Source organism: Gopherus flavomarginatus, chromosome 6 (genome assembly GCF_025201925.1).
Source record: "Gopherus flavomarginatus isolate rGopFla2 chromosome 6, rGopFla2.mat.asm, whole genome shotgun sequence".
Taxonomy (NCBI): Eukaryota; Metazoa; Chordata; order Testudines; family Testudinidae; genus Gopherus; species Gopherus flavomarginatus.
Window position 1 is genome coordinate 102,676,279 of NC_066622.1, and position 12,380 is coordinate 102,688,658.

Here is a 12,380-nt window from a genome sequence, read left to right on the forward strand (position 1 = left end):
GATCCTTGACTTGGGCCACTGCAGTACAAATAAATAAGAATAATTAATAGCTTCCTTATGGAGTTCTGTGAATTCTCCCTTATTGTTAGGGAGAAAGAGGTAATGGCAGCTATGCAAAAACTATGTATGAGGGAATGTGCTGCAACTTGAAGATGACAGTCTATAAATCCATCACAAGATAGGGAACCCCATCCAAAAAAAAAAAGTTGAGAACCAATGAGTTAAAGGCATACAGTAGTACATTTAGTTATTTCCTGATTTGAAATCACTCCTAGAAGAAGGAGTAAACTTATAATCTTTTACCTCTTTTGAATATGAACATTTAAAAGTTGGTTGCAATATCTCAATATCAAGAGACCTTATACTGGGGAGAGAAGCAGTCAGAGCAACCAACTAAAATGAGACAGGGACAAAAAATGATGATGTTGAGACACAGAAAGAAGAGGCATGTATGGAAAACTAGAGAGGGGAATAAAAAAGAGAAATTGCTGTGTAAGGATGGAAGGCCAAAGAAAAATTGAGAGAATTAAGGAGATGAAGGAGACAAGGGTGATATATCTCCAAATTAAACTGTCCCAGTTTTAAAAATCAAAGTATTTGTATGTCTGTCTCTTCCCCAATATGTGACTAATTTGTCCTCTACTGAGGCAACACTGGTATTTATGTCATTTTGCTAAGGAGAGGCTAACAACAGAGCCAGAACTTATGGCTTCACCTTATAATATCATTTATTGTTGTGGATTACGAGGACATTATGAATTCCACAGAGTACCGACGTAGACTGAGGGATTGGTCTAATTTCTTCCAGTATTCACAGTTTCTAGCATTTGACATTAGGATTTTTTTTTCCAGCTCAGTTCACATGACCCTTTGAGTCATGCTGAAGACCTGCTTACTGTCCAGCTGCTGACAATAGTTGTCATTCTTTATCTTATCTTGAGCTATCATTACTGTACAGGTGGTGCCCAAGTTTAACAATCCTCTGTGGCTGATTCAGTGGAGGTAGCCTTAAGGCTGTTCAGGTGTCTATCTTAAAATGGTCATGGATGCAAACAGATGGTTTAAAAATAAGACTTTCATGGACAGAGGTGTTACAGTTGGCAGACAATACCTAGTGGAAGTTTCATCCTCATTAAATGTTACTTTTGATATGTCTGATCGCTCCTGTTTTGTCAACTGTTGACAACTACCTACAATATTTTTAGCTGTAGGTTGGTTTTATACAGAATGTATTCTAACATTGCTTCTCAGCACAGGTGAATGCCCTAACCACCAGGCTATCAAGTGAGCCTGACTTTTTCTAGCCCAATGACTATTCAAGTAAAAGTGGAGAGTGACAAAACACCAGCAGTAAGTGTTGGTAGAGGGACATCTAAACTTGAGAGACTCACTGAAACAGTAACAATAATGCTTCGGGTGGGAGAGGGGAAGAGACAGACATACTTTCTTAGGAGGGGACTTCTGCTTTACTGTGGGCCTGCTGAGATCAGGGAAAACTGGCTGAGCTGGAAAGACTCTATGTTTTGAAAGAGAAGTCATGAGCTTCAGGGGAAAGATCTCTTCGGTATTCAGGGACTTTGACCAAGTCCAAAAAATTCTCCAGATTGGCGAGGAGTCCGAGGCCATGAAGTGCATATAGGTTCCTTTATTTTGTATAGACTCTGTGTTTCTCATGCTATTAAATAAGAATAAAGAGTTTTAGAATTCTGTGCAAAGTAGGCTCATGCTTCTGGTGGGATTCTGGGGAATGTACAAGAGCTGCTGGGAAGGCTTAGGGACGATGGCACTAGTCCTAGGCAATTGGACTGAAGGATCCCCATTGCCAAGGGAGTGTCAAACATGAGTCTGCATCTGAACATGTGCCTCAAGGCCCAAAGCCAGGAACAGTGCCTAAACTGTGCCACCTCCAGCAAGTTAAGTGCATGTGGAATTCAGAAGCTGGATCCCTCCCAGCAGTGTGGTGAGTGATTAACTAGGTGACAGGTACCTAAAGAGAAGTTAGCGACCTGAGTCCCTGTGTGATTCTAGCTCATAGCAATTTGCATCAAAATGCCCTTGGAATATGCTCTGTTAATTTTTATTTGGGTTTGCCAAATCTGTTAATACAAAGATTGAGCTCAGTTGTAGATATTTGTTTAACTTGACAAAGCACAAAGTCCTCTTGTAAGATTATTAAAATCACAATAAAGCAAACTATTATTGATGCCTGTCCAATTACAGTTCTCATTCAGTTTGATTAAAAAGAAGAGCCTGCTGTTATTCGCTTCAGAGATGAACATATATTCTTAACCAAATTCTAGACTTCCAGTGTTGGAATTACTATTGTGTGAGGGACATAGAGTATTGTAAAAGAAAAACATAATATAATCACTAGTAAAAGCATGTTGTAAAAAGGGTCTTCTAATGCACAAGTCATAACTTAATAACAATGCTCAGTAAACACTTTAACATCACTTAGTTCAAATTCATTTTCCTTGTCAATCAAGATGCTGCAGTGTTAGTACTGACCAAACACATTTGCAGCATTTAGATAGCATTTTAATGTGGATCAGCATGGTAAATCAGAGTTTATTGGAAGCATGTTGGTCACTAGGGGGGCAAAGGGTTCATGAAAATGTCAGAAAACAGGCTCAAAAAGAGAGCACAAATGGGTGGCTATTCTAGGATGACCAGACAGCAAATGTGAAAAATTGGGATGGAGTGGGGGAGTAATGGGAGCCTATATAAGAAAAAGACCCAAAAATCGGGACTCTCACTATAAAAACGGGACATCTGGTCCCTCTAGGCTATTCCCATCAAAAGTCAGGGAAATTTTATGGAGTTAGTATAATCTTTTCATATGGGCCTTTTGGAGTATTCTGAGAGACTATTATGCAAATACAGCCATTCAGACTTTTAAACATATATTAAAAATTCTGTTTAATCACTCCGTTCCATTGTAACATATTTAAAGGGAAAAGTTATTTATCTGACATATCATGATGTCTCCCTTTTAGGTGTGCATGGTTGTGTCCTAATGACAATTTCCTTTTACCATACATTTTACCAACATCTACATGTCTTTCTGCAGAACTTCTTTAAACCAGAAGCATTAATCATGCCCTTCTAAACTGTCACGTTTCACAGTGGGAAAGGAGAAGTTTGCACAACTGTAATTGTTTTCTGTTGCATTATATATTTCTAGTTTGATGGGGGTTTTGACAAAACACATATTATGAATAAATGTACTCTAGCAGAGTTTACCTTTTTCTTGTTTTGGAGATACTATAATCAAAGGACTTTCTATACTGAAAAAAAGTACTTGCTTTTTCAAACAATAAAGTAACAGTATACAGGTACCAGAGCCTGCCCCAGGACAATTGAGAATTTAGAAATCAGTGCAGGTAGGGGAGGTAAGTATGGCTCCAGATCACCTCTTCAAGCTGTTTGGATGCTGAACCAGCTCCATCAAGCTTTTAGTTGCCACCCAGGAAGAATCACTGCAGTTTAGCATGCTCTGACCGGCTGTTCTTCTACAAAAATTCAGGGAGGAGGACACTTCTTAATTAGAACTGGTTATGCCAACTTTATGCCATTCAGTGATTCACCTACATCAAGGGAATTTTCAGTTGTCCCTTAGAACAGCTTGCTAGATGCTTTTCACTGCCTGAACAACTCCAAGAAATGGAATGGGGCTGAAGATCTGGTCCATAAACTTGATAAGGAGCTTGCTTTATCTGAGTCAATGCATATACACCCTTACCCCGATATAACGTGACCTGATATAACACGAATTCAGATATAACGTGGTAAAGCAGTACTCTGGGTGGGGGCGGGGCTGCGCACTCTGGCCGATCAAAGCAAGTTCAATATAACGCGGTTTCACCTATAACACGGTAAGATTTTTTGGCTGCCAAGGACAGCGTTATATTGAGGTAGAGGTGTATTTGGCACTTTTGAATTGAAAATGAATTATGAGCCACTGCATTCATTTTGCATGAACAATCACAGTTATATGTTGTTTGCCTTCCCAGAAAATTATCTCTTTCTCAGTCCTTTGTCTCCTCCCATTTTGTGCAACAGCTCTTTGCAGTACACTTCACTGAGAGGACATCTATGTTCCTATATTTAAGACTGAGTGTGGGGTTAGGTTCTAAAAGCTCCTGTTGTCACCTGGGAGGCTGAAGGACCTTGATGTCTTTTGAGGCAATCTGTGTGAAAACCCCACAATCCACTATTTTTCTTTAAAATAAGATTATTAAAAATAGAAACTCAGATTAAAAAAAACAATTGCATAACATATTTCCTCTGAATACGTAGCCAAAGCCCAGATAGGTAGGTTCCCCTTAGCTTAGTTTCCTGTCTTCAAGGCAGTTATCAGTTGAAAAGAATTTCCTTCTCTGACTTACCCTTGAACAGTGTGGCAACTTCATGCTGTTTTGTCCAGAGACCAGTGTTTCCCTTCCTTAACTGACCAGCTTATTAAGTCCTTTGATCCAGGGCAGTATCCCACTGTTTTACAAAACAGTTCTCTGAAGGTAAACACAGAATTCGGGTAGTGAAGCTGTGTTCCTCACAGTTCAGGAGATGGTCCACTGAGGAGAAAATGACCCTTTAACAGTGATTAATAGCTGTCCTTCAAATTCCTTACTACTACTTAACTGTATTCTAGTATAGCCTCACCCAGATCTTTTTGTCTAACTGGACACAGTTTATCCAGGTCTCCCTTTAAAACCTTGTCTCAATTTCCCCTTCAGAAGAAATAAATAAGTAGTTAGACTCTATTCACATGTTACGTTATTCAGAATAAGCACTTCAGTTTTAATTTTCAAACTCATATCTCATGCTTATCCAGCAAAATAATGTATATGGAAAGATGGATTCCAAACCTAGAGTCATTAAGAATAAAGTTATTACTGAAGCATTACACCTAGTGGAGCATGAAAGATTTGCTTTCAAAAGAGGGCAGAAAATATTGTACCTTATAAGCGTTTTAACTACAAGAGTATATTCTAGTTTGTGTACTGTATTCTAGTACATATTATACTATGGACCAGACAGTACTTGGTTCTTCATTGGTGTGCAAGAGCAGAGAGGCAACAAAGTGTCTTCCCCTGCCTTATGTCGCTTGCAAACCTCAGACACAAGCCCATTCTTTGCTTTTTGAGCATAGGTACAGGAAGAATCTGATGCTGTAATTAGACTCACCATAGGGTCAGGGCTATGGTGGTGCCATGGTTCCCCACCTCCCTTTATACCAGCCCCCGCACAGCTGAGCTACTGCGGGAGGAAAATGCACACCATGCATTCTCATAATAAGAGTTGAGGAATTCTCACATCCAGTGCAGGCTATTGCTGAACAGCCACAGTATAGATCTGTATGCCGTGAATACTACTGATGAGGACTTTTAAGGTGTGCTGCTTTAGGCTGTCTCTATTTTAGGATGAAAGAATGTGTGTAGTTTGGTTGGTAGTCCTTTTGTTGCACTCAGCTGATAAAAAGGAAGAGTTAAATAATAAGCAATTCACAGATGCTGTGTTTTCCCAAGTCTGTCAGAGCCAATGAAATATAAGCTGTGCATAAAAATGAGGCAATGAGCTGAAATGAAGGTGTTAGTGAAAACATAAAGCTGCAGCAACAATATATACGTATATAATATTTAATTATTGAATAATGTTGAGGTTCTAAATAGCTGGAATTAGCAGACACACTAATAATAGCACTTTGCTTTTATATAGTGACCTTTATTTGAAGTTTTCAGAGCACTTTGCTGATGTTGAGTACATCAAATTCATGCTGCTCAGAGAACTAAAAAATAAGTTTTCTAGTAAAATACAGACCAAACTGTTCCAAATCATGGGTTGATTTATATGTGAATGGCAAGCTTTAGGGAAAAGATTTGTTCATTTGTATTACAAATAACTCATAGGTTGCAGTGCTGCCGTATTACTAGCAATGAGCTTGACACAATTAGAGTTTTCTCTACAGCAGTAGTCTACCAGTGCCAGCCATTGATTTAACTGTTTATACTCAGTAGGTCAAGGTCACTTACACACATTACCTATAATCTTGCTTAAATCTTTCTTCCCTGAGGGGGAAATGCAATGAAGACACGGCCTGAGAATCTCATTATTTTTGACAGGGCTGCAGTTTCTGAGTAAACTACAGTAGGTAATACAGCAAAGAATCCTGTAGCATCTTATAGACTAACAGACATTTTGGAGCATGAGCTTTCATGGGTGAATACCCACTTCGTCAGATGCATGTAGTGGAAATTTCCAGGGGCAGGTATACATATGCAGGCAAGCTAGAGATAATGAGGTAGTTCAATCAGGGAAGATGAGACCCTGTTCTAGCAGTTGAGGTGTGAAAACCAAGGGAGGAGAAACTGGTTTTGTAATCGGCAAGCCATTCACAGTCTTTGTTTAATCCTGAGCTGATGGTGTCAAATTTGCAGATGAACTGAAGCTCAGCAGATTTTCTTTGAAGTCTGGTCCTGAAGTTTTTTTGCTGCAGGATGGCCACCGTAAGATCTGCTATTGTGTGGCCAGGGAGATTGAAGTTTTCTTCTACAGCTTTTTGTATATTGCCATTCCTAATATCTGATTTGTGTCCATTTATCTTTTTCTGTAGAGACTGTCCAGTTTGGCCGATGTACGTAGCAGAGGGGCATTGCTGGCATGTGATGGTGTATATTACATTGGTGGACGTGCAAGTGAATGAACCGGTGATGGTGTGGCTGATCTGGTTAGGTCCTGTGATGGTGTCGCTGGTGTAGATATGTGGGCAGAGTTGGCATCGAGGTTTGTTGCATGGATTGGTTCCTGAGTTAGAGTTACTATGGTGCGGTGTGCAGTTACTGGTGAGAATATGCTTCAGGTTGGCAGGTTGTCTGTGGGTGAGGACTGGCCTGCTACCCGAGGATAGTGTGGGATCGTTGTCCAGGATGGGTTGTAGATCCCTGATGATGCATTGGAGCAGTTTTAGCTGCGGATTATATGTGATGGCTATAGAGTCCTGTTATTTCTTTCTTGGGTTTGTCTTGCAGTAGGAGGCTTCTGGGTACACGTCTGGCTCTGTTGATCTGTTTCCTTATTTCTCGTGCGGGTATTGTAGTTTTGAGAATGCTTGGTGGAGATTTTGTAGGGTGTTGGTCTCTGTCTGAGGGGTTAGAACAGATGTGGTTGTACCTCAGTGCTTGGCTGTAGACAATGGATCGTGTGGTGTGCCTGCGGTGGAAGCTGAAGGCATGAAGGTAGACATAGTGATCGGCAGGTTTTCGGTATAGGGTGGTGTTAATGTGACCATCACTTATTTGCACTTTTGTGTCAAGGAAGTAGACCCTGTGTAGATTGGTCCAGGCTGAGGTTGATGGTGGGGTGGAAGCTGTTGAAATCGTGGTGGAATTTTTCCAGAGTCTCCTTCCCATGGGTCCAGATGATGAAGATGTCATCAATGTAGCATAGGCAGAGAAGGGCCGTAAGTGGACGAGAGCTGAGGAAGCGTTGTTCCAGGTCGCCATAAAAATGTTGGCATATTGCGGGTGCCCATAGCAGTGCCACTGATCTGGAGATATATATTGTCATCAAATTTGAAACAGTTGTGTATGAGGATAAAGGCACAGAGCTCAGCAACCAGTTGTGCTGTGGCATCATCTGGGATACTGTTCTTGACAACTTGTGTTCCATCTGTGTGTGGAATGTCTGTGTAGAGAGCCTCTACATCCATGGTGGCTAGGATGGTGTTTTCTGGAAGGTCACCAATGCATTGTAGTTTCCTCAGGAAATCAGTGGTGTCACAGAGATAGCTGGGAGTGCTGGTGGCATAGGGTCTGAGTAGAGAGTCCACATATCCAGACAGTCCTTCAGTGAGAGTGCCAATGCCCGAGATGATGGGGCATCCAGGTTTTCCGGGTTTGTGGATCTTGGGTAGTAAATAGAATAACCCTGTTCAGGGCTCTAAGGGTATGTTGATTTGTTCCGGTGCTAGTGTAGGGAGTGTCCTGAGTAGATGGTGCAGTTTCTTAGTGTATTCCTCAGTGGGATCTGAGGGAAGTGGCCTGTAGAATTTGGAATTGTAGAGTTGTCTGGCGGCCTCCTTTTGGTAGTAAGACCTGTTGATGATGACAACAGCACCTCCTTTATCAGCCTCTTTGATGATAATCTCAGGGTGATTTCTGAGGCTGTGGATGGCATTGCATTCTACACAACTTAGGTTATGAGGCAAGCGATGTTGTTTTTCCACAATTTCTGCCTGTGCATGTTGGCGGAAGCATTCTATGTATAGGTCCAGACTATCATTTTGACCCTCAGGAGGAGTCCATGTGGAGTTCTTCTTCTTGTGCTGTTGGTGGGAGGGTACCTGTGTATCAGTGTGCTGTTCAGTGTTATCCTGAAAATTTTCTTTGAGTCGGAGATGGCGAAAGTAGGCTTCCAGATCGCCGCAGAACTGTATCATGTTGGTGGGGGTGGCAGGGCAGAAAGAGAGTCCCCGAGATAGGACAGACTTTTCTTCTGGACTGAGTGTGTGGTTGGATAGATTGACGATATTTCTGGGTGGGTTAGGGGTACCACGGTTGTGGCCCCATGTGGCAGGTAGGAGTTTAGACAGCTTGCAGTCCTTTTTCCTTTGTAGAGAGGTGAAGTGAGTAATGTAGATCTCCTGTCTTATTTTAGTGAAGTCTGTTTGTATGGAAGTTTGGTTATTTATGAGAGTGTCCAGGTTGGAGAGTTCTTTTTTGATGTTTTCCTGTTTGCTGTATAGGATGCTGATCAGGTGGTTCCTCAGTTTCTTTGATAAGATTATGGCATAATCTCTCACTGTGGTCTGTGTAGTATGTAGAAAGCAGTGGATTTTTTATCTTTAGTCCATTTGGTATGATGTCCATCCATTTGCATTTGGAAAGGAAGATGATATCTGTCTGTATTTGTGCAAGTTTCTTCATGAGGTTGATGGATTTCCACTCCATACGGCTAAATGCAGTGCCTTGCATGGTGTCATGTATCAGAAGGGTAGCCATGTTAGTCTGGATCTGTAAAAGCAGCAAAGAGTCCTGTGGCACCTTATAGACTAACAGAAGTTTTGGAGCATGAGCTTTCGTGGGTGAATACTGACTTTGTCAGATGCATGTAGTGGAAATTTCCAGGGGCAGGTATATATATGCAAGCAAGAAGCAGGCTGAAGATAACGAGGTTAGTTCAATCAGGGAGGATGAGACCCTCTTCTAGCAGTTGAGGTGTGAAAGCCAAGAGAGGAAAAACTGGTTTTGTAGTTGGCAAGCCATTCACAGGACCTAACCAGATCTGCCACACCATCACTGGTTCATTCACCTGCACGTCCACCAATGTAATATACGCCATCATATGCCAGCAATGCCTCTCTGCTACGTACATCGGCCAAACTGGACAGTCTCTACAGAAAAGGATAAATGGACACAAATCAGATATTAGGAATGGCAGTATACAAAAAGCTGTAGGAGAACACTTCAACCTCTCTGGCCACATAATAGCAGATCGTAAGGTGGCCATCCTGCAGCAAAAAATCTTCAGGACCAGACTTCAAAGAAAAACTGCTGAGCTTCAGTTCACCTGCAAATTTGACACCATCAGCTCAGATTAAACAAAGACTGTGAATGGCTTGCCAACTACAAAACCAGTTTCTTCTCTCTTGGTTTTCACACCTTAACTGCTAGAAGAGGGCCTCATCCTCCCTGACTGAACTAACCTCATTATCTCTAGCCTGCTTCTTGCCTGCATATATATACCTGCCCCTGGAAATTTCCACTACATGCATCAGACAAAGTTGTTATTCACCCACGAAAGCTCATGCTCCAAAACTTCTGTTAGTCTATAAGGTGCCACAGGATTCTTTGCAGATTTAGATCAGATATCTTTCATTGCTGTATGCGGTGCTGTTGTAGCCATGTTGGTCCCAGGATATTAGAGAGACAAGGTGGGTGAGATAATATCTTTTATTGTCTCGCTAACCAGCAGAAGCTGGCCCAGTAAAAGATATTATTTCATCCACCTGCTCTAGACACTGTTCCTACATATAACAAAGTTACCTGTCAAAGTATAGCTCCTTTTTTTTTAATACATAGAAAGGCAATAGCTTGTTATGAAGCAATTTTCCCATGGAATGACAGCACCTACAGCTTGTTCATTTTTATCTGTACAGATCAATGTGGAAAGGGAATAACTGATTATTCTGTTGCCAGAATGCCATTTCCTCATATGTTTAAATCTACTATACTTTGAACATTTTTCTCCGACTTCAGTTGTTTTTATGAAGTCTTCATGTTTCTAATGTCTAGGCCTTCAGTTAAACATATCATCTCTAGTGCCTTTGCCAAAGCAGGAAGTGGTCTATTTTCTATTAAAGACACTACTGCACTTTTTTCAATATGCCATTGTGTTTAAACCAGATTGACAAAGCAACTGCTATGAAGTAAGCTTGCTGCACAACTTTCAAAATAATCACTGATTACTACTAAGTAAGAGAACCAACTTGAAATGAAGTGATTTGTCAATGGAAAATGCAGTCTTTCTTAACAAACTGGCTATTAGCATTTTTAACAGTGATTCCTTTCTGGATTATGGAGTATGAAAAGAGACAAAATTACATTACATTTGCCATGTATATCACTGCACAAGTTCATGTTTGCTCCAGATGGGCTGGTACATTTTGCCAGAAGGTTTTTGTTTTTCTTGTGGAGAAAGGAAATTATTTGTGGTCATTATTGTTCATTGTGGTAACTGAGATTAGTTTGATAAAACATAATTTAAGGGCTAATCCTGCACCCAGATGTGCCAGAAGGGAGCATAGGGACCCTGGTTCAACATGTAAGCAGCCAGGTGGACTACATCCTTGATACACAAGTATGCTCTTGTGCACTCACTCACCTGACACAATAAATTAAATAGTCATTGAGAATTCTTAGCAACTTGCAGGAGCAAGTTCATCAGCTCTTTATGCTGTATGTCAGCAAGCAGGTGTATCAGAAGAAGTATAAAGAGCACCCCACAGTATTATTGCATTGGCCTGCAATATAGAATGCTGCTATGAGCTGGCAGAATTCATTATGTAGAAAATGCTCCTGCCAGCACTGTTGCACATACTCCTTGTGCTGGTTTGCTGGCCCAACATCAGAATTCAGTAATAAGTGTTTAGTTACTAATAATTAAAATTTTAAAAGAAAGTTGTATGCATTAGAAGAACAGTTGATGATATTTATAATCAAGGCTTGACAACTAGTGTACATAATATATTTTTGCTAAACCTCAACAAATGTGTTTATTATTCCTTTAACAAACAACTACTCTGTAATGTATATTTTAGTACTATTAAAGGGACCATGTGAATAGTTGATAAGGGAGCAAATTTCAGCTCCAGGCTTCCGAAACTATATCATAAGTAGGGTGATCAGATAGCATGTGTGAAAAATTGGAACAGGGGGTGGAGGTAATAAGAGCCTATATAAGAAAAAGCCCCAAATATCGAGATTGTCCCTATAAAATCAGGACATCTAGTCACCCTAATCATAAGTAGTGATAAAATGCTGAATTTTAAAATAATGCAAAATACCATAACTGTATCTTTTTAAAAAATGTATTTAATGGCCCTGATTTATGTCTAAACTGTGCTTTTCTTATTCCCTATTTTCAGTATTAATTTAGTTTTGAGTAAGGAGAGGATCTGGCAGTTAAAATTTACCTTTTAATATGCAAGAATAACATAAAACCTAACTGTGCAATTATCTTACCTAGGGTTTTGTTGTTGTTTTTTACAATTTTATCAATGTATTTGTTTCAGTTGATCTATTCTTTAATAGTAGAATATGAGCCATTCGAAATTTATTCTCAAAAGACCCACATGTATTTCTTCTTCTTTTTTTTTAAAAGGTAACACAGCCAAGGTGTTTATTGAAGTGCAGGATGAAAATGACCATGCTCCTGTCTTTACCAAAAAACTCTACATTGGAGGCGTGTCTGAAGATGCTAAAATGTTTTCTTCCGTGATGAAAGTTAAGGTGGGAGTCAAGCTATTTAAGTACAGTTCACAGGGAAAGAAAAAGTATTTACTCACTGGATTAAATTTCCACACGAGGTTACAGTAGATGCATCTGCAAACTATTTGAGCTCCTGCTACATTAACAAAAATTCACACATGACTTGGCCACATAAGCAAGTAAAATAGGTGCAGATTGGCTAATTATCTGTCTAAAACCCTGTTCATGCACACAAATTTGGAGTTTTGCAAGTATGTTGGCCCAATAATCCAGTATTTCCTGAAGCAAAACTCCCTTTAAGATCAATAGTGTTTTGCCTAAGTAAGGATACAGGATTAGCTTCTTTGTTTAGCTTTGGATATTTTTATTTAAAGATATGTAGCCATTATTTTT

General features: G+C 40.1%; 1 protein-coding gene across 1 annotated transcript in view; it reads left to right on the forward strand.

Annotated features, from left to right (window-relative positions):
• PCDH15 (protocadherin related 15) overlaps positions 1-12,380 on the forward strand; it is a 1,406,570-nt gene that overhangs the window by 1,272,248 nt on the left and 121,942 nt on the right. The window contains exon 31 of the mRNA XM_050959272.1: positions 11,881-12,008. Within this exon, the coding sequence (XP_050815229.1) occupies positions 11,881-12,008 (128 nt within the window). The remainder of the gene's footprint in view (positions 1-11,880; positions 12,009-12,380) is intronic.